Source organism: Mesocricetus auratus, unplaced genomic scaffold (genome assembly GCF_017639785.1).
Source record: "Mesocricetus auratus isolate SY011 unplaced genomic scaffold, BCM_Maur_2.0 Super-Scaffold_100013, whole genome shotgun sequence".
NCBI classification, from domain to species: domain Eukaryota; kingdom Metazoa; phylum Chordata; class Mammalia; order Rodentia; family Cricetidae; genus Mesocricetus; species Mesocricetus auratus.
The window spans coordinates 46,435,384-46,459,541 of record NW_024429196.1 but is presented as its reverse complement, the minus strand read 5'-3'; the positions used below and the strand labels follow the sequence as shown (position 1 = coordinate 46,459,541).

Below are 24,158 nucleotides of genomic sequence, written 5' to 3'. Positions count from 1 at the left end.
CCCCAAAGTCATAAAAGAGGAAAGCTACTCTAACATATATTGGTTCAGAGTCATCACTGAAGTTGGGCCTGGTGATAAACACCTGGGATCCCAGCACTCAGGGGCGGAATCAGGGAAGTTCTAGATCAGACAGGATGAGATAATTGAGTCATATATCAAAAACGCTAAATTAATTACTTAATCGCTTAGTAACAAAATTTCCTTGCTAGAAGCTCTCTACAGCGCCACCTTGTGGAAGACATCTTCAGGAATCACTAACCAGTTCCTACTTGTTTCCTTCTCTAATTTCTCCTTGTGTTTCTTGACCCTAGGCGGACCATTTCAGCAGGCGAGGCAAGAGCCTTCCCCAGCGAGAGGCCCTAGAGGTGGAGCTGGCCGAGGAAAAGCCGGTGAAACGTTCCACGCTTACAGTGGAGGATCTCACCGAGGTGGAGAGGCTGGAAGACCTAGACACCTGTATGGTAAGCCGTGGCCCCTGGGGGTGCCCTGCCCCCTCCCCGCCCCCACCACCACTGCGCAGTGCCCCTGGTTGGCCTTTAAAATCCCATTGTTTGAAATCAGACAGGTATCAGAATTTGGGGAGAGGCATCCGGGACCACATGCATGAAGCAGCTTCCAGTTTTGGAAAACACGTGTGTTGTGCTGATGAGTAGCCAGGAAGAGGCATGCACATCCAGGATGGAACCTGGGGCAGTGGGAAGTGGCCTTTCTCAGGGTCTGAGGGCTTCTCAGGGTCTGATCATGTTACCTTCAATTTCAGTGCTACTTTATTGCAAAGACCCAATACGTACAGTTGCACTTGAGAAGTGTTAGGGCCCTAAGTTAGGCTTGAACGTTAATTTGGGTTGAAGGGTTACTTCTGAGATCACAGAACATATTAGATACCTTTGATTTCTTTGGAAAACAAATTCAATGCTTGGTCAACAACTGTTAAATGTAGGTTCTGAATGAAAGAGGAGAATGAAAGCTTTGAAATTACCCCGAACTCATAAGGGTGGGTTCTTTTGGTGGTGGCGGAGGTGGGGGTGTTTTGTTTTGAGACAAGGTGTTTCTCCACAGCCCAGGCTCTCCCTAAGACTACACATGTCACTCAAGCTGGCCTTTAAGTCAGGACAGTCTTCATGCCTCATGCTGGGGTTACAGGTGTGAGCCACCATAAAGTTCAAGCAAAGAATGTTCTTTTCGTTGCTCTCATTGGTGGTGGTGGTGTTTTGTTTTTGAGACAGGGTGTAAGTAACCCTTGCTGACTTCAAACCTCTGTTTGTAAGAGGATGACTTTGAATTCCAAATTCTCCTGACTCAGCTATCCAAGCAAGCACGAGGATGACAAGTGTCCTCACCATAACCTGCTTTAATGCTTCTCAGAAGTGGTAGCGCACTCCTTTAATCTCAGCACTCAGAAGCAGAGGCCGACAGATCTCTGTGTATTGAGGCCAGCCTGTTCTACATATCGAGCTCCAGGACAGCCAGGGCTATTACACAGAGAAACCCTGTCTTGAGAAACAAAACCAAACCAAAATGAAAAACCATTAATAACAACAACAAAAAAAAAACAAGGTCAGGAAGAGGGTCTTCTGAAAAGGAGGATGGCATGGGATGGAGAAATGACTTAGTGAGTGATAGTGCTTGCTGCTCCTTCAGAGGCATGGAATTGGCACTCAGCTCATAACCACAAAAACTCTAGCTTCAGGGAATCTGACACCTTTTTCCTGGCCTCCTCAGTTATCCACAAGTGTGTACATGCATGTATGTGCATGCATACACACACACACACACACACACACACACACACACACAAATCAATAATAAGCTAAATCTGTACAAAATATATTTGCTGTCCACACCATGTGCTCCTTTCACACAGCCGGGCATCTCAGGGAATCAGGATGTCCAAACTGCAGCTCCTACCTGCACTTCTTGTGGGCACTCAGGGTTTGACGGGTGCAGTTCTTGTGTTACTGACTAATTATCCTTAATTTGTCACTACTTCTAATATAATGCCTTTAAAAACTGCCGGGGGGAGGGGGTGAGAAGGCAGTGTCTGTGGCTCAGGCTTGGCATTACTAGCTCACTAATTGTCTGCCATTCTCTCAGTTATTTTAATAAGTGTCAGACCAGTTCAAAATCAAAAACGACATTTGCTGCTGAAGAGCTATTCATCTCCGACTTCTATTTGCTTGAAGGAGAATTGGGGGAGGCTTGAATTAACTGAAACACTACTTTACAAACCCTGTCTCCAGCGACAGAGCAGCAATTATTTCCTTCAATACTTTCTAGCCACATACTTCAATATTTAACTTTAAGTTTTTTAATACAGTCTAAAATTTAGTGGAAGTGTACTTGACCTAATCAAGATACTCTTATTTTTAAACTAATTTAAAGAAATTGCCTCATTTTCTGATACTAGCAGTTCACATGTATGGAAGTTCAGACAGGGTTTCTTGTAGCCCAGGCTGGACCTTCAACTTCTGTGAAACTAACAGTGAACAACTTCTGCTCCTTCTGTCTCCATGATTTCAGTGCTGTATTGCAGGTATAAGTCACCATGTCAGCCTTTTGGCAGTGAATTTTCTTTGTGTGTGTGTGTGTGTGTGAGTGTGGGTATACAATTCTGTGTCGGTGTGTGTGTGTGTGTGTGTGTTGAGAGAGGCTGGCATGCAGTCCAGGTTGCCCTGAAACTCCTGATCCTCCAGTCTCTAGTTTCTTAATGCTTGCATTCTCATTTTGTACCCACTATACCTGGTGAGGAAATAAAAAAGTTGTTAGTTTTTTGTTGTTTTGTTTGTTTGTTTTGAGGCAGAGATTTTAGTCTTGGTTCTGAATTCAATTATATTTTAATTTGGGAAAACATTGTCTGTAGGTACTAAGAATAAACTTGCTATATAGTGAGAGGGCTTGTCTATCAAAGGGGAAGATGATGGAAGTTCCTTAAAGGAGACCTGTTACCTAGGTGATAGATACAGGAAAGGCTGGAATGATGGCTGCTGGCCCTCAGAAGAACCCAGGATTTTGGTGTGGTAGCTCATGCCAGTGATTCCAACATTTAGAAGGTAAAAGAGGGAGGGTCCAGGATTCTAGGTTAGCCTGGACAACATGAATCCTTGCCTCAGAATAAACAGAGTGAAATAAAAGACAAGCCCAGGGGAGGAAGCAGAAGTACTGTCTGCTGGTCAATTATGTAGTGATGAACTGTAGGAAAAGGAACTCTGGGTCAAAAGTAAATTTCTTTATCCATGAAACGTTTGTTGTGTATGAGATATTCTTGGATTCCCACAGTAGGTAAGTAAAGCTTCCCACCAGGCTTCCAACACTGAAAGACACCACCACAGTCCTAATTTGGGTAGCTCTAGGCACTGGCGCTCATGTAGACTTTGGAAGGTGGGAGGTCACAGAGAAAGGCTTTCTTTCTGGCAGCATGCATCTTTCATCCTTCCCTTCCATTGTAAGGTCTGCACGAAGGAGTTGTGAAAAGGCTGGGCTGAGATTAAGCATAAAAAGCTGTGAACATGGTTGAGTAGGAGGATCTCAAGTTTGAGGCCTGCCTGGGATACAGAGTGAGTTCAAGGCTTTGGCAACTTGATGAGACCCAGTCTCTGAATGAAAACTTTAAAAGGGGCTGGGGAGGTAGTTCCATGATAGTGTGCTTACCTATCATGTTCAAGGTCCCGAGTTCAATCCCTGTACCCACATATATGCACAAGGTGTGAACATGCTGGGTGTGTTGGCTCCTGCATATAATGGAAACATTTGAGAGGCTGAGGTAGAAGAATCACTGTTAGTTTGAGTTGTAGCCTGTGCTACATAGTAGTGAGTGAGACCCAGCTCAGAAAGCATTTTTTAAATATATGAACATAGTATTGGATTACACCAAGTGTCTGTTTCAGTTATACATACATGCATGTGTGAGAAACTGCCATGTACTATAATTTACCTGGTTTATTTCAGGCTTCCTTAAGCAGGAGACATAGAGAGCTGAGGAGATGGCTTCGAGAGTAAAGTGCTTGATACACAACTGTAAGGACCCAAGTCAGATACCTAGTACCCGTGTAAAAGAGCTGGGTGTGGCAACATGCATCTATAATCCCAACACTGGACACAGAAGCTTCTCCGGGGCTTGCTGGAAAGCTAGTCAAGCTGAAATGGCGAGTTCCAGGTTCAAAACATAGGAAGACACTTGCCATCGACCTCTGACCACTGCACACGTGTGAGCATATCAGAATGTACCACACACCTCAGAACAATCAGTGTCTTAAATAGAAGGCTTATAGCATCTCCAGGGACTGATGTTGGTCTCTTCAATCTGACAGGCAAAACTCTAAAGGCAAAGCAGAAATACAGGGTGGAGGAGGATGTGGTTCCCTTTAGAGACCGGGCTATGTATACTCACTCTCTAACCCTTATCCCTGTTTTCTGAGCCCCAAGTCCTTCCCTTGCCTGAGGTATGATTTTGATTTATGTCATTGATCTCCACTAAGGACCCATTGAGTAAGCACCCCTTATCATTGACTAAGTGTAGTGGTGCATTCCTTTAATCCCAGCACCTGGGAAGCACAGACAGGAGGATCTCTGTGAGTTCTAGGGCAGTGTAGTTTACATAGCCCTGTCTCAAAAACAAGCAAAAAAAACCTGTATTATTATGCTATTTACATGTTCTATATCACTTCTGATTTTATCTCCAAATATCATTGTTACAAAAGAAATTGGTGGTTTTTAACTAAGAGTGATGGAAGTTTCCAGCAGTGGGCTCTCTACCCCTTAGACACAGTCGTGTGCTTACTGGAACCTACTGTCAGTATTATCAGTTTGAAAATTCAGAGCTGAATGAATGCATTTGACTATAAAAAGCAGCCAGAGCCTTAAGAAATACTGCTTGTGTTCTTCAGCCATAATTTTGACTTCATTTTTTCTTCATCCTAATTTACTCATTTAAAAAAAGATTTGTCATTTATGTGTCTAAGCTCATTTTTCGATTCAAGTGGTTCTTCATTAATAAACATGAAAGTTAGATACAATGGGAAAGTGTTCTAAGAGAGGAGTGCTGTTGCTATGGAAACAGAGAAGACCCCTGGGGGGAGGGATGTTGTCAAGGAAGGCTTCCTGGAAGAAGGTTCTGAGCCTTGCATCAGGTACCCAGCTACTGATGGCTTTTGGAAAAGAAGTTGGTGGAGAAGACAATGAGTAAGTCAGCCCAGGAAAGAGCCACAGGAGCTTGGAATAAAGAGACAGTTTGAATGCTGTTCATTATAGTGTAACAAGAATAAAGGGAAACAGGATTGCTGAGGTTGAAAGGGAAGAAGAAGCCATTTCATCACACACAGCCTTGTAGTGGAAGGAGATTGGACTAGAAGGCTTGGACAGAATAAGGTGTTAGTGATGTCCACTGAGATGGCTCCAAGGCCCTGAGTGAGCTATTCGTTTGTGGTAAATAAATGACAAGGTTCTGGTGTCAGTGGTCAGTTCTGAATTAATAGCTAGACATAACCATGAAAATTCATGCTTTAAATATGTACCCCAGAGTAGCTTTGCTCTCTCTGTATTTGAGACAGGGTCTTGTCTGGCCACCATGCTTAGTTTTTCAAGATTCTCGGTGCTGTAACAAAGCATTCCATTCTGTGTTTTGTGACCTCTTCCAAGTAGGTGGAGGAGTCCATGCCTGTGAGTAGTTACTTGGTATTGAAACCCTAAGCAGTGGAGATTCAGCAAAGACACCTCTGGGGATAATAAGAAACTGCTCCCATGTGCACTAAACCACTCATGTTTTGCTATAAAACAATACCTTTGGAAATATGTGGGAAGTGTGTTTGATAGGAAATTTACCCAACTCTTCACAATAGCCTGGCTATAAATCTTGAATTCATTTTAAGCAAGCTCAAAGCAACTGAAAAATAGCTGACAATATTGCTGTGTTCTTGACATATTTTCTCATTGGTGAAATAGATTCTGTAAAAACATTTCTTAAGCCAGGCATGGTGGTACATACCTGTAAGCCTAGGATTTAGGGGGTGGAAGCAGGAGGCTCAGGAGTTCAGAGTCATCTTTGACAACATAGTAAGTGCCAAGGCCAGTCTGAGGTTCATGAGACCCTTTCTCACCAAACGCAGAAAGGAATAATCTAAAATTATGAAAACAGCAGGGCATTGTGTGCACACCAATAATCACTGCATTCGGTAGGCTGACATGGGAAAGTTGATAAGAATTTGAATTTAATATTTTTCTCTTAAGGCTAGCCTAGGCTACAAAGTGCACTCTAGTCATGCCTGCAGTATAGAGTCAGACCCCATCTCAAACCAAGTAACGAATCCACAATTTTCAGAGTCCTCTTTTAGAATCCAGTCAGGAGGAATGTGTGAAAAAGGAGTTAATGTGAACGGATTGGAACTGGGGAGATGACAGAGACCTGAGTTTGAGTCCCAGGACCCCCATAAAGGTCCAAGTATGGCTACAATGACCTTAAAGTACCTTTGCTGGGGTGGGAGAGACAGAGACAGCCTGATCCCTGGGGCTTGCTGGCCAACCAGGATTGCCAGTGAGCGCCAGAGTTAGCAACAGACCCGGGCTTAAAAAAAAAAAAAAAAAAGGTAGAGAGCAATTAAGGAAGATATTCAGTATCTACCTCTGGCCTCCATACAACAGATATACCATATAGACAAACAGACAAAACATGGCAAATATTCTGGTTTCTAGAACAGACCAGGTTTCCCAAGTTTAGGTGCTGAACCATCTGTATCCAAAACACTATTTGAAGATAAAGAGTTAGAATGAAGAAAATTGAGGACTTGATCTCAGAAAAGTTTGCGACCCTTGGGACTTGAGCCTCATCATGAGACCATTTGTAATTGAGTGCAAGTATAATTCCAGTGCTCTGGACACAGAGGCAGGTGAATCCAGAAGTTCAAGGCTAGCCTCAGATATGTAGAAAGCTTAAGGCCAGCCTGAGATACAATGAGAACTCATTTCAGAACAGCAGCAAAAAATATGTAGTTTCTTGAAATCAGTACCAGATAATTTCTTTTCTTTTCTTTTTTTTTTTTTTTTTTGCTGATATCAAGAAAATACTTAATTCTTTTCATTTGTAAAGAGAGTACTCAAGTGCGAAATTTCATTTTCGGTTCATTTACCAGATTAAAGTGGATAGAAAGTAAATTGATTCCTGTTCCCTGGAGAAAGAGTGGTACAGTAGGAAGGTAATAGTTTAATTTCATTAAAAAATATTTGTACCCAGCACTTGGGAGGCAGAGGCTGGCAGATCTCTGTGAGTTCGAGGCCAGCCTGGTCTACATAGCGAGTTCCAGGACAGGCTCTAAAACAATACAGAGAAACCCTGTATTGAAAAAATATTTGTGGATCTGATAAATAAGGAAATGAATCATTTTGATTTCAGGATAGCTCTCTGCTGGGAAGCTATGACAGTCGCTGGCCAGCAATGTTCTCAGAATGAGTGTGTTTGAGCATGACAGTGCCAGCTCATGTTGGATGTGAAGCAAGGCCATGGGTGTGAGAGCTGATGGCGCAGTGAGGAGCCAGATTTAATGGTGTTGGGAGAAGCCTGGTGTATCCTCCAGCCCTACCCTTCTTCCTTTTGTTCTGATTTACTGCAGCTTTCTCACAACTGATGAGTTCCTCTGTCCAACTGTTACCAAAGAAAGAGCTGTATCTGGCTTTCTCAGTTGATTTATGCGAATTCAGACTTCTGAAAATAGAGATGCATTGAAAATGACTTTCTAACAAGTGTGGTAACATTAGGCTATACATTTGAGGCTATAAATCAATTCAAAATAGAATGAGCTCCAATGTGAGCATTGACTCAGCAGATAATCTAGTTGGAAATACTTCAGTTTTCTCATGTAGTTCTTTAAACAGGGATTACCTATATCCATTTTCAAAGTACAAGGTCAGCCAAAGATGCCTTAAATCAAAGAGCATGGACTGGTTCTGTAGCCAGAGACCATCTCAAAGGACATATGGCATAAACTGAATAGATGCCAGTGGGACCCTGAGTGCCAGAAAGAATAGTGATTGCAAAATCTTATGATACACAGAATTAATTAAAAAAAAAAACACTTGTTTACAGTAATGCTCAAAAGTGTATCAAGAAAGGAGGAGTTACAGGGGATTTAACAGAAGAGGGGAAGCTAATAGATACAGGAAGGAGAAAGCAGTAGAAAATTCCATCTTTGCTACTCTCATTGTATTCATTAATTAAGGCAAGCATTGCCAGTAGTTGCTTAAAAGTAGGCTCTCTGCATAGACTGAGAGCCGCACTTTCCAGAGTGGCTATTAGTAACAGAGGAATGACACTTGACAATGAAACACCTAGGAAGTCCCCACTCCAATCAAGAGACCAAACAGCTTCCTCAACAATACTGGGCCCACCTGCTGCGGGCTACGTGCTGTGACTGACTCAGCACCCACTGTGTGAAAGCCCTTCACAAAACTGTCTTACCTGCATAGTATTGTGAAGAAATGGAAGGAAGAAAAGCTGTGCTGGGGTAGGGCAAAGAAGAGGTACTGGGTTAGGTAAAAGAAGTTAAAGGTACACATAATGGGTAATTCTCCATTAGTCTCTGGATCTCAACAGGAGGGATTTATATGTTTGAAAGATAAGGAGGGAGGCAGAGTGCAGTGGCATATGCCAGAGCATAGAATATAGAGGCATCATCCTCAGCGTCATGGAAGTCCGAGGCCAGCCCGGGCTATATGTGACCCTGTCTCAAAGAAAACAAAAACTTAAAGAATCCTAATTGAGGAAATTTGAACATGGACTACAGTATATGGATTGCATGTTATATAATGAGTATTAATTTTCTTTAATTCACCAATCATATGTGGTTATAGAGGAGTATATCATTTCTGAGATGAACACGTAGAAGGTACATAAGAAAGAAATAAAAAGATACTAACCTTTCCACATGGCAAGATGGCTCAGCAGGTAAAGGTGCTTATTGCCAAGCCTGACAACCTGGGATCAATCATCAGGACCCACATGGTAGGAGAGAACTGGCTGACCTCCACACATGTGCTTTGCCATGTACATGCATGCAAGCATGTGCAGGTGTGCACATACACACCCATACATGTACATAAAATAATATAATGAATGGTTCCAACAAAAGCTGTGTGTGTAAGTTTGTGGGGAGAGGGAGTAAAGTGATTGTGAGTGACAGAGATGCTGCCTGGAGAGCAAGGGGAAGAATACTTGTGTCTATCACCCCGCTCTTCATAAAACTGAAAGTGTTTAAAGAGTTAAAAGAAAAGAGGTTATGTATACATTTGAAGGGCTTAACGTCCAAAGACGTGGATGCCAGTTTACAAACTGTGAGAGTCCATGAGGAAGATTTTATCATACTAATGTGAGACAACTATGTAAAGATGGGAGTCAAGTGAATGTATCCCATTTAAAAGATTGTTTGATTTTTGTTGTTTTCTGTTGTTTCTTACTCAGTGCTAGACATTGAATTCTGAGCCTTACCCATGCTAGGCAAGTGCTCAACTGCCGAGCAGTGGCCAGTCTTGAAAGGGTTGTTCTTTGCAGCAGATCGAGTCCTCACTGTCTTACCTTTGTATGACCCTTTTCATACCATGGTTGTAGTGATTACAGTTGTGTAGCATGTTGAATTGAAGCAGTGATTCAATTTACTTATTCATTGACCAGCATTCCATACCTTTCCTATCTAATGGTGTTCATTTAGTCTTCCAATAGATGCCTGGGAAGTGGGGTGCGAAGGAGGTGCCCACAGCTCATCTCTAAGCATTCTCCTGTTTTGGCCAATTTTGTACCATTTTTCTAGATGTATTTTTAACACAATGCTTCAGACGTTTCAAAAAGCATCTTACTATATATGTAAACATTGCAACTGGGTGTGGTGGTGTATGACTTTAATCCCAGCACTCTGGAAGCAGAGCCTGGCAGATCTTTGTGAGTTTGAAGCCAATCTAGTGTACATGTCCAGTTCCAGGACAGCCAAGGCTTCATAGACCCTGTATGAAAACAACAACAAAATCCCTGGTTTTGTAATAAAAGACGTTATAATAAATGTTCTGGCCATTAGCTTATAGAAAGTGTTTACCTCCTGTTTGCATAATAAGCTCATTTCCAAAGGTAAATCTACTTGACCAGCACCAACTTGTAGTTGGAATATGTGAGCCTGGTGTGTAGCCTTTCTGTTGCCTGTGATCTCATTGCCCAAGCTGCTGCCTTGTAAGTTCAGCCCTCCATCTCCTACTGTTCTGAGAGTTTTCCCCTCATCACAACTGGTCTGGGCCGGTTTTGAAGTCAAATTTGCTGGCTTACTAGGGAAGTGCTCAATATCTGACTAAAGATGTATTTTTTTTAAGTAGGGTAAACACCAATGCCATTTAAGTTCATATTGATTCTTCAAATTCCTCTTTCATGAGAAGTTTTTCAATAAAGTAAATGAGGAATGTGGCTGTGATACTAGCCTTCAGTTTTTATTTGGATTTTGGGTTCTAGCGAATATTGTCTCCTGAGTGCTGGAAAGTAGCCTTTCTGGAAAATTTGGGGTTAACAGTAGCATTAAACAAAAAAACTTATTCATGTAAAACAACCCTAAGTTATTTTAAGAAATTAATACATTTCTTTCTGCCTGTTATAGAACATTATTTTTTTATTGTCGAATTCTTTTTTATCATGAACAACTATCAGGAGGTGGCCTCAGATGTAGTATCTGGGGTGTTCTCCTGAACTCCTATAGGAGTAAGCCCAGACTATCAGTAGTTACCCTGTATCTAGAGTGATTCCTTTCCATGGATTAGAGTGATTGTGAACAAGCATCTTGAGGTGTTACTAAGCAGTTTGTCTCAGTTCAGGTTTCTTTTGCTGTGATAAAATACCACGACCAAAAGCAACTTGGGGAGGAAAAATGTTTATTTCACCTTATAGGTCTCAGGTCACACTCTGTCACTGGCTGAGGGACACTAGAGAAGGAACACAAGCAGAAGCCATGGAAAGGTGCTCTTACTGGTTTGTTCTTCATGACTTGCTTGCTTATATACCTCAGACCACCTACCCAGTGGTGACACCACCTACAATGGGCTGGGTCCTTCCATATCAATCATTAATTAAGAAAATGCCCCACAGGTTTGCTTACAGGCCATTCTTATTGAGGAATGCATTTTCTTAGTTGTGGTCCCCTCTTCTTAGAAACGCTATTTTAGGAAGGGGAAGAAAACCAGGACAGTCATTAAGAAATACCACTCAGTGCTCAGTGCCCATATTGCCAACTCCTCATGAGCTGGCTTTTGGCATGCCAGCATCTTTGGTCTAGCTAGAACACAAACTCAGCATGGGAGTGTATTTTATTTACTGCAATTCTGTCCCTTCTCCAAGAGGAACCAGCAAACATTGGTAGTCTGCAATCCTTGCCAAACCTTGAATGATCTTAAGCATTACAAATAGCATAATGACCTCCTTTAGCCACCACCAGCCATCTTTCTCTCCTTCCTTTTCCCGTAGACACCATCAGGGTCTGATTGGACACATTATTTTCCATGTGTACATGTACATCTGTTCATGAGCAGCTAGCTGATAGTATGGTCTTATGGTTTTAGAATGTACATAGCTGGCATGCCAATGGGTATCTTCCTGAAACTCTTGACTGAACATTGTTCTGAGATTTCTTCATGTTGCTCTGGATCAGTGGTTCTCAGTTGGGGGTTACAACCACTTTGGGGAGTGCATATCAGATATTACATTTCATAGCAGTAACAAAATTAGGGCTAGGAAGTAGCAACAAAATAATTTTATGGTTGGCAGTCACTACAGCATGAGGAACTGAACTGTATTAAAGGGTTGCAACGTTAGGAAGGTTGAGAACCACTGCTCCATATTTTCTTATCCGTTTTACCTGTGTTCCATCATTTACTTTTCCATCCATGAACTGGGACTTCCTTCCTGTTTCATTTGCTCATTCCCCAACAAAGGGCTTTTAGATTCGTTCCAGGTATTTTTTTTTCTGTGAAAAAATCTATGTTACACTTTATCTCTCCCAACCCTACTCTCCCGTCACAGTCTGCACTGATCACTGAAGCTCAGTGAGGTCACTGAAGGTGCAGCATGGCATACTGGGTACTGTAGTAAATACTTCATAGTCTGTATCTTATTTAATCCTCACAATAATTCATTTTAAACTTGAAAACCAACCCAATGTTACAAAAAACATTGGCCCAGATTCTGTAACTGAGCAAATGGGAGATCCAAGGTTTGAGCCCATTTCTTGGATGCCTGGGTGTATGGTAGCTGCCTTCCACTTGCAACTCCTTCCTGTCTTTTAGTGCAGAGATGGTGACATCAAGACAGCCTAAGTGAGTTTCAAGAACTTAAAGGCCATGAGAGTGAATGATCTTCATCTTGTCTAAATGTTGAGTTGTTGGTTGCCATGGTTTCTTCTTCATGAGAACTGTCACTTTAGGAAATGAACCAATGGAAAGGCTCTTCAGTGTTACTTGTAATGATCATTGAGGTGTAATTGGGACAGAGGACTTGTCCTGATAAATTAAGCTTTCTGAAAAAGAGAGATGTCTAAGACGATCTAAAAAACCAACTTCTCATACTTGGAGCCATAGTCACACTTATGGACACTCCAGGGGTGTGTGCATTAACACAGGCATGACAACTGAGGATGTGGAAATATATTTTTACTCATTTTCCTTTCATTTAGCAAAGATGCTTTTGAGGATAGGTCATGAAATGAACCATGCTTGAAGAAAAATGCTTAGTAAATATGAAATGAGAATTCTGAGAGTGAGGCTTTCCTCCTGATTGCCAACTAAAGCCTCTCTGTGGGTATGGATGATGGCAGGGATGGCATTGGGAAATGGTTTTCCCTTGCATACTCCCTTTCCTCTGCAGTGACCCACACTGTTTGCACACACAGCCTGAGGAGCTGTATATTTTCATTTCATTTTATGCTGAGAACAATTGACACATAAAATACAGAACTAAGAAAAATACACCCTCGGAGAGACAGAGTAGGGAGCCTTCCACAATGCATGTATTCTGGAAGTTTAAGAAGGATTCTCTGTCACCTCATGCTGTTTTCACACACACTGATGACTCAAGTAGGACTTTTAAAATATATTGTCCTTACTTTAAAAATAGTAAGTTGTGTTAACAACTGTCAATGGTGACCAGGGGATTTAAAGTTTTAATGGAAAATGTTAATAACCACCAGGAAATCTTTAGTTGCACTTTGACTGGTACAAGATTCCAGCATCAGATTCTGTGAGGTTTTAATAACTGAGTGAGTGAGGGAATCCCAAGTGCTTAACTCTTGAAATGCAGTGAAGAGCAAAGCAGGCTATAAGTGGCCTTTCAGGAGACATCTGTGCTCACCCAAAGATTCTCAGTCCCCATACTGTTGCAGGCCAAGACAAGACCTGAATGGGGGTTTCTAATATCTGTCCAGTGTTCTGCCCACTGAGTGCCCTGGCAGCTGATGATGTCACCGTGGATTTGGAGACATGCTTAGAAAAAGAGTTAATATCTGTATGTATGAACGTTGCAATTTCCCAAGCTGTAGCTGTGCCGCTGCTTACTAAAAGCTTGGCTGGATGCTTTATGCTGTGAACTTGGCACTACTCTCACCCTGTTTCCTTGCTGCAATGGCTGTTTGTGTATTTTTAGCTTTTCCTACTTTGTTTCCCTATGATCTCTCTCCCTCCCCTTTTCTTGTAATGCTGTTGCTTTGTCTCTCTTCCATTCATATATTTTTCCCTTTCCTTTTGCTGCATGGAGACTCTCTGCTGTACAAGTGTAAGTATCCTCCAGTGGCACTGCAGTCCCTGGCCAGGCTGGATCCCGTTCTCACGCTCCATTTGCTTCTGCACTGCCTGGCTGGCCTCCCGGGAGATGTTGTCATCCCATCAGCAGATCCTGAATGAAGCAGGCAATAATTTAGAGACAGGATTGGGGTTGACCAGATGGTTCAGTCTTAAATAAATCAGGGGATGAATTGAAAATCTCCCCAACTGGGTGTCTGAGGGTAAAAGAACTTGGGTGAAGAGGATGCCACATTTGGGGGGGGGGGGGGTAGGGGAGAGGAGGAAGTTCTTACAACTCAAGGACCAAATGCCCAAGTATTTCTCATTCTTGTTATATTGCTTGCTACATACAGGCCTAGGATTATAGAAAATTGGCAGTATGATTTGTTTCTCAGATTAGACATTCCTAATCTGCTTCTCAACTAGTACTGGTTGTATGTGGGGGCAGGGGGTAACTTGTTTTCTTTTTGCCTGGAGAAGGAAGAAAAAAAAATAATTGTGGTTCTCAAGCTTAGTATGAGAACATTATATACTGCTCTTTGTGAAAACTTAGCAAAACATTTTTAAAAAATGTTTTAATAAAGAAACTACCTTATCCTGTCTTCGTGGTGGTTCAAGAAATTTAAGTCTCATTTTTAAAAATTAGTATGTCTCAGGATCACCTGTTAGAAATGGGTCTGAGAGGCGGAAACTTTTGGGAACCAAGTTCTATCATTACTTTGTAAACTGTGTTGACAGTGGACAAATCTGTTAAGCTACATGCAGAATAGCTTTACACATTATAAAAATTGGCTCGAATGAGTAAGATTTCCAAGTAATACAGATATCTACACTGCTTTTGGTTTCTTCAGAAACAGCCATGGTGTGTTGTCGACGCTTATAGCACAGTGCAGATTTATTGGCACTTTATGGTGTCAAGATGAGAAAGTCTATAATTAGGGTTTCCTTCTAAAATTGCATTTTCAAATAAAGATTTAACATATTTTTCCTCTTCTTACTCACAAAATGCATTTTTTCAAAATTAGTTCTGTCTGGGCTTAAAGATAGCCCTGCTCCTTCTGCTTTAGCTGCCCGTGTCCTTCATCTGATGAGCAGTTTGGGATTCCCTTGACTCAGAAAGTTGCTTAGCCATTGACAAGTGTGCAGGGATGGTGTAGGGGGCTAAGGCACAGGCTGAAGGAATTAACCTTTTCACTTTGGTACAAAAAGAGAAGAGCATGCATAGTTCTAAAGATGGGTCACTGCCATCCCTCCTCCCAGGGTACAGGAGGAAGAACAGTGCAAACAAGTGGATTTCTAGAGAAGCTAGAATATTTGCTGCTAAATAAGTAAATTAGTCCCTCTTTCATGTCCTCAATTGGGAGCTGTGGAACGGAGTCATAAGAATAAGCAAGAGAGATTGAGCTCCGCATTTTCCATAAAACTAAGAAAGCATTACAAAGAAAAGGCACAGCTCGTGAGAGGTGAAGTCTACTTTCTTTTTCTTTCTGTGTTATGTATTATCCTTATGAGAGAAAGAGTGAAGCCATTGGCATTGGAGGGTCTTTTGTTGTTTTGAGAAAGGGTGTGTCTGTCTTCAAACTTTCAGCAGTAACCCCTGCTTCAGCCTCTTGCATGATGGGATTACAGGCTTGAGATAGTTCCCAGGGTTTGGTCACATTCTTGGTGCCAGTTGTAGAAACAAGCTGAACTTCAGTTTCCCACTTCAGCCAAAAACCATCAGCCCTTTCTAAGGATGGCAAAACTTGGGAACTAACAGAAATGGGAAGATCAACAAAAGACTTTTATGGGAGACCTAATTATCAGTTCTCTGCTCTTGGTGAGGTCATTCAAAATACAAGAATGCAGTAGAATGTACTAGAAGATATTTTTCCTGATATTTGAAACACAATACCAGGCTTTGAAACATTGGAAATAGTAATAATTAAAAAAAAAACTAATTCCATTCTGATCCATGTCAGCTAATGAAATGCCCAGTAACTTTCCTGTTTTTATGGGTCACCATATTTGCAAATAAGTTTCTTTCTCTAGTTATTATCTATTCTTTATCTGTACATGAAATTATACATGTGTCCCTTTTCAAATATTAATGCTACTGTATGGACATGAAATGATATGATTTTGACATCTTTCACGTGCATTTCTTACTTATTATACTGACTCTAAGGAGAAGGAAACTGGAGGTAGGCTGTTTTTGTCTGTGAATGCTCTCTGTGAAAACACCTGCATTTTCAACTTCTTTCCTGGTTATTATTATCTGTATGAAATTATATCTCAAGCTTAGTTTGTGTTATTTTTTTAAATGTGTATCAGACAGAGTCTTGTGTAGTCAAACCTCACTTCAAACTTAAGTCCAAGCTGGCGATCATGGGTGAACACCATATGCCTTGTTTCTGGCGTCCCCATTGACCCTTTCACTACTGAGACTGTATGAAAGGTGTATAAGACTGGAGAACTAAACACAGTGTCTATCTTATCAGACGTTCTCTTTATAAATAGACGCCTACTGACTTTTTGCTGAATCTGAGGAGTGGGGTGCTCCAGGCCACTCCACTGCTCTGCAGGCTGTGAGCCTCCTTACCACGAAGCCTGGCAGCCTCCAGCAAGTCACACGAGTCTTTCAGGAAAACAGTTATTTGTGTGGAATCTCATCCGCTCAACTTTTTTCCCACTATTCTCCTAACATTTAATAGCAAATGGGTGTTTTTTTTTTTAATTAAAGCCAGGGTAACTGTCAAAACTGAAAAGTTGTTTGCTTTACCAGGTCAGTGTGAACCAGGTTATTCTTTTAAAGAATGTAGACTGAGGAAGATTTAGCTGACAACCATTTCATCAAAGTATACAACACTCTTTGAGTTATATTTTCTCTTAATTTGTATGTGGGTCAGGTTTTTGATCCAGGCTTGGTGGTTCCTGCCTAAAATCCCAGCATATAAGAGTCTGAGTCAGGACAATTGTGAGCTTGAGGCTAGACTAGGCTACGTAATAAGACCTTGTCTCAAAAATAAAACAAGAAGCCTCAGCTCTTCTTCCTTCCCCCTGCCCCTAAACAACAAAAATGAAGTTAAAAAATTAGTATCATGCTGGTTTAAACACAGCTTCAGTTCATCATCTATATTGGTAGCAATGGCATAGTGGAAGATTACTGGCCTAGCTCCATCCCTGGTTCTTGTCCTGGCCCAGATCATCTAACAGCTCAGATTTGTTAGAGTTTATTACCCGTTGCTTGGTATTGATCTTCAAGTTTATCTGTATAACTGATGCCTGGGGTTCTCCCAAGCTTCACCATCTGTGTATCTTCTGAGGGAGACAGCTCTGGGTGGTAGTGTTTGGTTCACACTGGGTGACAGTGCCACTGGTGGTAGATGGCCCATGCTGGATGACAAGTGTGGGTGGTGGTGGAAGGCTCACACAGGATGACAGATGTGAATGGTGACTGATGGTTTGTGGTGGATGACAGGTGTGGATGGTGGGTGCTCCATGCTTGATGCCAGCACTTGGCAAGATGTTCTCAAATTTGACCTTGCTCTGGGACTTATTTTTAAAGGGCTCTAGCAGGATACAAGACATTTACTGAGAAGCTGATAGTTTTGATTTGTGGCACATTGTCCTAAAATTTTACTGGCACACTGTGAAACAAAGAGTTAAGCTACCTAAAGTGTTGAAGTGACACACAGAGACTGCATACAGTATGCCTGCACCAGTGTTGCTGTGACAACCGACAATTACAGTCATGAATAATCTCTTTCAGTGCTTTGTTACTGATTTTTAGTCTTGGAGGCTGATTCCTTATCTCCATTTTGACATTCTCATGTATGGCTTAGAGTTAATTTATCATTCGCTGTTCTTTTCAGCTGTAGGAATGGATTTTAACTGGTTAGAGGTGTAGGATAAAAGAGCAGTTGGCTGAATCATTTGGGAAAGTTCTAAACATTTAGAAATCCGTCTATGCATCTCCTGAGTCAAGCTAGCAGCTGCTACAGTGGAGCCATTGTTTAGTAGTGAAACAGAAACCTAGTTTAACTAGCTGATCCCTGGTGCCTTGGAGTTTGAGACAAGTTTCCATGCTTACCTAAGTTCTGCCTCTATGTGATTGCCAGATGACTCCCAAGTCCAAGAGGAAGAGCATCCACAGCCGAATGCTGCGGCCTGTCTCCAGGGCGTTCGGTGAGTGTGCTACCAATGCCAGCCACTTCCTTGTAACTGGGAAACATCCCAGCAAGGGGTTCACCCTGTCCCCCAGGGATCCACTCTATTATTTGAGAAAGATGTGGGTAATTGGTGAGGGGCAGTAGACTTAGAAATTACTTTCCGAAGCCAGGTATGGTTGCTCATTCCTGGAATCGTATGAGACTGGGGTAGGAGTTGGAGATCAGCCTAGGCACATAGTGAGTTCTAGGCTAACCTGGTTACAGAGTGAGAGACTGTCTAAAACAGAACAAAGCAAAACATAATTTGTATAGATTTCTTAGGGCTTTATTATTACTGGTGATGGAATTGGGTTTCTCTATTCTTCCTTTCTTTTATCCCTGTCTCCCTCCCCCTTTCTTCCTTTTCTCCCTCCTTCCCTGTCTCTCCTCCTCTCTCCTTTATTTCCTTACTCTTTTTGTTCTGTTTTGGAGAAGGTCTGAGTGTGTGCCCCGGGTTGGCCTGAACTCAGCCATCCTCCAGCCTTAGCTTCCCCAGTGCTGGCATTGTAGCTGTGCTCCACCAGGCCTGGCCCTTGGGAATTTTCTACTATAGTCTTTGCATCACTTTGTGCCTTGGGGTCTGTTTTATTTCAGAAATGGAGTTTGATCTTGATAAAGCCCTGGAAGAGGTGCCGATTCACATCGAAGACCCGCCTTTCCCATCAATCCGGCAGGAGAAGCGAAGCTCAGGGTTGATTTCTGAGCTGCCCTCAGAGGAAGGCAGGAGACTGGAACACTTTACCAAGCTACGGCCCAAGCGGAACAAGAAGCAGCAGCCTACACAGGCCGCGGTGGGTGTCCACAGGGCTCCTCAGGCCCTCCTTTCCCCCACCTTCTAACTGTTCCAAAACTGTAAATAGTGCCACCACCTGGGACTCGAGTAAATGTCCCAGTGTGTGAGGCCATGGGGTGTCTCTCATTTAAACCATCACAGAGATGGAGACAAGTAAATCCCAGAAGTCCTTGGGCCTGCTAGCCTTGCAGCAGCAGACAGCAAAGTGGCCCTGTCTTAATGAAGGTAGTAACTGACACCCGAGATTGTCCTCCAGCTGCCGTATGTATGCTAGCACTCACATATATGAGCATGTACATACAAAACTAAAAAGAGGTCAGCCCCCTGGTCTGGCCTCGTGTGTCTTCTTTGCTGCTGGCCGATTCTATGTGAACCCATTTCCAGAGCTTCTCCTGAGCTCTGCATTTTCAGATGTGGAATGTTGTGGAACACCTGAGGCTAAACAATTTCTAAACTAGGATCCTGCCTTACCTGTCACCCTGCTTTTCCTTATTTATCCTCTGTCTCCTGTGGGGTCTCATTGGCTGACATGTTAAAAACCTGTCTGTAGCTGGGTGTAGTGGCACAGCTCTTTAATCCCAGCATGTAGGAAACAGAGGCAGTTGGGTTTCTGTGAGTTCAAGGCTAAGCTGGTCTACATAGCAAGTGGTCCAGGTCCACTGGGACTACATATAGAGAACCTGTCTCAAACAAAAGAAAACAAACAAACAGACAAAAAAACCTAGCTGCAACAGTCACTATGCACCACTACCATCCACTTAATCATCCCTGACTCCCATCATGGATGCTGACTTCTCTCCATCCTCTTTTCTTACTGCTTTCCCTAGAACTGAAGATGACTAGCAGGTTTTTCAGATCTCCATGGAAACAAAACTTCTTCCAGGAAGCCTTCCTTGCCTTTTCCTCTCTGGTTCTAAAGAGCTGACAGCCTCAGGAAAAAGTGGTTCTCATCAATTTGTGCTTGGTGTAGAGCTGGTGAACCCCCCCCATAGGAATAAGTATTTACCCTGAGATAGCTCTAATTGCATATTCCCAGCTCTCTTCTTTGCCTGTGAATTCCATGGAGTATGGCTTGTGACTCATAACCTATATAGGAATGTGCCTGACACTGATGCTGTGGATTGAGAATAGCGGTGAGTGCTCAGCAGTGGTTATTGGATCAATTGGGGAGAGCTGAAAGCACAAAAAGCTCAAGGGTTTCCCCACTTGCCCACATGGTCAGTAGTTTACCTTAGAAGACTGGTGTTCAGATGCGTTCATTTGAATCTGAAGAGCTGGACGCAGTGTCATAGTTTCCTTTCCAGCTCATTTGATTTTGGATTCTTTATACAACATTATGCAAGCTTAGATATATAAGCACTTACTGGTATTTTATTTTAAGTAAGGGAGAGGGGCTTATCAGATGAAGAAAGAGACACCTTCCACTACACAGGCTCAGACTTACACTCTAGATTGTTGCTGTGTAAATGGTCCCTCTTTGGCTGTCACTTCTGCAATCATTAACAGCATGACTTGAATGTGAAATGATGGGTTCAGTATCTATGTGCCCTTGGAGGGAAACATTTTGTGGGTTTGTGCATTTGCTTATTTATCTTGCTTTTATAATTCTGGGGACCAAACCCCACAGTCATATGCAAGTTATTCTTTCTTCCTGAGTTGAAAAAAAAACTAAAAAGAATGAGGCATGTGGTTTGTGCCAATAACCCTAGAGGTTGTGAGGCTAAGGGAGGAGGATCAGGACCACAAGGACATCCTTCAGTACACATCATGCTGGAAGCCAGCTTGGGCTATAGGAGACCCCTGGAAAATAAGAATAACAACAAGAACCACAGGAACAGAGGAATGTGGTCATTCTTGGATATACAGTGAAGGTATATTAATTACTATGATTTCTCAAGGCTCACTGTTTCCTGAGTACTGTCTTTTAAAACAGTCTTATTGGGGGTCACTCACATTTTCCAGGTAAGTAGCAGGAAGAAGCAAAAAGCTAGAGAGAAATGTAACTGATCAAAATAGTTTCAGCTGTTTTCTTCACTAGTGTTTAGTCTCAATAGTTGTCTGGTGTGACCATCAGGTTTTTTGCCAGTACTGTGTGGAACCAGCTTGTCCCGATTGATCTTGGCTAGTCTGAAATCTGCCTTTGACCTCCACTACATCCTTGAGCTACCCTAGAGATCAGAATTCTGAAAGCCGAGACTGTTTCAAATGCCCACATGTCACTGTCACTGAGCCAAAGCTAGTAATGCTGTCACTCTGATTTTTGTGCCAAAATTAACAACAAAATTACATAAACACTGTCCTTACAGAAATTCTAACTCTCCTTTAAGGAAGTAAACCAAATATGAGTGACTGTTCCTAGAAACACAGGCTTGTGTACCCCTATAGAAAAGCTTTGAAGTCACAGGAAAGAAGGTCACAAATTCTTATGTTCACAAAAGCACAGAGAGAGGCTCATCAGGGAAGCTTTATAGCATCCTCAACTTTAGAGCATGTAGAGACTTGTGGGTCAGGCTTAGGTGACATTTGAAAAGACATGAGGGTATTGGGGTAGATACTGAGGTGGACAGTCACTATATCCAAAGGGACTAAGAGAGTACAAAACAGCTTTGTCTCTTGGCCATCCACATTCCATCTGTGTTCTCTGGGGAACAGACTGCATAGCTATGCATAATGGATTTACTGGGATGGTGTACACAGGAGACGCTGGGCAGCTCAGCAATGGCCATGCTGGAGAGGCTGAGAACCTGGTAGCTGCTCAGCCCACGAAGCTTGGTGCCTCAGCAGTCCAAATCTGGTGCTGAAGGCCTGGAAGATTTCTGGAGCCACTGGTGTTCTGTCCTCATTGGAAGGCTGAAGAAGCTGGAGATGAGAGTGGAAGTTGGCAGTGTCTATGGTGGCAGAAGCAGCATCGGTAGACACACCCAGCAGCAGAAGCAAAGGCAACACTGCCTTCCCTAGGATCTCTTTATATATGAAGCACCCACTGAAAGGCATTACCTACTCTCAGGGTGCAGCTTTCCCCTTGTTAACCCTTCCTGCAACTCCACACACACCCAGAAGTGTGTCTCCTATCTGAATCCAGATTTGGTCAAGTGGACAAGAACTGTTCCCTCTCTAGTTGCCACGCTCTCTCCACCTGAGGTCTGGCACTATGCAGGGTCTTTAACATAGAGAGAGGCAGCTTCTCCAGTGCTTCAGGTCACGGTATGAAGCAAAACACAGATGATCCTTTTTGTTTCCATTCAGTGATGGAAATGAAACCCAGGGCCTGGCACATGCTAGGAGAGCTATAGCCCAGCCTGTAATTTAAAAAATAAAATCATAAAAGGTCATACTTGGACCGGGCTTCAATAATGTCAAATTACCACCTGCTTTTGTTTTTAAGTTTTATTTACTCATTGTGTATACAGTGTTCTGCCTACATGTTTGCCTGCATGCCAGAAGAGAGCCCCATTTCTCATTTTGGCTGGTTAGGAGCCACCGTGTGGTTGCTGGGAACTGAACTCAGGATCTCTGCAAGAGCACCGAGTGCCCTTAACCTCTGAGCCATCTCTCCAGCCCTGCCAGCTATCTTGTGGCTGACAATTATAAGCATCTGCCCTCTGCACTTTAACTGTCCCCTGTGCTCACGCAAAAGCAAGGCTTTTGTAAAAACAAGAGTAGCTTAATCTACTCCCTTTTCTTCCCACTTATTAAAGTGAATATGCATTCTCTTAGACATGTGTGATAGTCCTTCAAATTGTTCTTGAGGTCGTTTTAGTAATTTATATTTTCATGGAATATTGTCTGTTTGATCAAATTGATCGTTTACATAGAATTTGAATTGCTCTTAACTTTCATTAACTGTCTCTTTTTCTCATTCTCTATTTTTAATTAGTCAATATTTTCTTCAGATTTATTTTTGAGACAAGATTTTGCATGGTTCCTAGGCTAGCCTCAAATACAGCAATCCTCTAACCTTACCCTTCCCAGTACTAGATTCCAGGCCTGGGCCACCATGCTAGGCCCATTCCTGATATATTTTAATGTCTTTCATCCATTGTGTAGCCGTCCCATGGTCTATTCTCAAAGAACTGCCTTTCAGTTTTCCTCTGCCTCCAAGTCCGTTGCATATTCTCCTGTATTGCCTTTCTTGGGTGCATTTCTGATGTTTCCTTTGGATGTCTGTCTTCCTTCTTTGTTGCTGTAGGAGGCATGCATGGAAGGTGTGTGGTCACTCAGCTTCCTAAGGTGTTCTCTCCGGGCACATTTGCTCACACTTCCTTCGGTCCAGCTCCTTCTGGTTTATAAAGCCATGTCAAACCCAGGTGTCTACTATGCCCCTGAGTGTTCTGCTCAGTCACCCTGGTGAGGGAGACAAGAAGGTGGTCTGAACTGCCTTTAACCTCCCAGGACCCACTTACCTTCTAGTCACTCTCAAATCAACCTTTCGGAGAGTACACATTCATTGGAGGTGCACGGCACCAGGGACTTACTTATCTGAGGAAGCTAGACAGCTCCCCGAGGCGAAGTGTAGTCCTGCCCGTGCAGGGTGATCCCTGCTCTCCTTCTCCAACAGCCCTGCTGCTCTTTGCATCTGATGCTGATTCTGGTTGACGGAAGATACTTGAATCACATCACAGCTTCTCCTTTTGCTAGAAAATGAGTGTTAACAGCAAGTGCTTTTGGCCTTGAACTCTCTTGACCTGATTCTATTCATCATAGTCTGGGTACTGGCCGCGTTTCCGAGGCCAGCTCCACCGGAACTTCCCTTCAACTGCTGTCTTTATAAAGTGCCTCCTTTTAAAGCTGCTGGTTATCTCTTAACCTGCATCCTCTGTTCTTTACCTGTAAATGTCAGGGGTACACTGGAGGGGCTGGAAGGTGCAGTCCCGCCCTGTGAGCTGCTGTGTCTGGGGGAAGCTGCACTCCCCCTCCCTCTCTGGAGCCTCCGTGCTCTCTGTACATACCATGGGGGCCAGTTGTGAATTCTGTTTTCAAAGCAGGAAAAACAAAAAGGGCTGAGGGGGAGACATTGAATGAGAAAAAACCACATAACCCTTTACTTACTGGATTAAGAAGGGGCGTGATCAGTGAGGCAGCTAAAGGAAGCCACTCCTAGCTGTCCTCTTGTCTCCCTGGTACTGAGTTATAGTTGCTTTTTTTATTTTCTAGCACTTTGCAAAAAAAGAACTTTTCACAGCCTATTTGGTCCAGCCATACCAATCCCCCATCGTGCATTTTTTACAGTACATCTGTTTCATGGGTGAATGTGGTGATACATGCCTGTAATTCCAGCAATAGTGAGGCTGAAGCAAAAGCATTGCTGCAAGTTCAAAGCCAACCTGATCTACATAGTGAGTTCCAGGCCAGCCAGGGCTTCTAGCAGAGACTGTCTCAAAACACCTGTCCCAATC

General features: G+C 42.7%; 1 protein-coding gene and 1 long non-coding RNA gene across 14 annotated transcripts in view; one reads left to right on the top strand and one right to left on the bottom strand.

Annotated features, from left to right (window-relative positions):
* Carmil1 (capping protein regulator and myosin 1 linker 1) overlaps positions 1–24,158 on the top strand; it is a 271,462-nt gene that overhangs the window by 225,965 nt on the left and 21,339 nt on the right. For 8 of the 13 annotated variants that reach the window (XM_040755709.1, XM_040755708.1, XM_040755707.1 and 5 more), the window contains 4 exons: positions 312–461; positions 13,754–13,771; positions 17,880–17,946; positions 18,564–18,760. In XM_040755709.1, the coding sequence (XP_040611643.1) occupies positions 312–461; positions 13,754–13,771; positions 17,880–17,946; positions 18,564–18,760 (432 nt within the window). The remainder of the gene's footprint in view (positions 1–311; positions 462–13,753; positions 13,772–17,879; positions 17,947–18,563; positions 18,761–24,158) is intronic. The other 5 variants (XM_013110625.3, XM_005066447.4, XM_005066445.4 and 2 more) reach the window with 1 other exon arrangement.
* LOC121143577 lies at positions 21,214–23,391 on the bottom strand. The gene is made up of 2 exons (XR_005880807.1): positions 23,238–23,391; positions 21,214–21,621 (listed from the first exon to the last, which is right to left on the bottom strand). It is a non-coding gene; the product is annotated as an uncharacterized LOC121143577 (long non-coding RNA).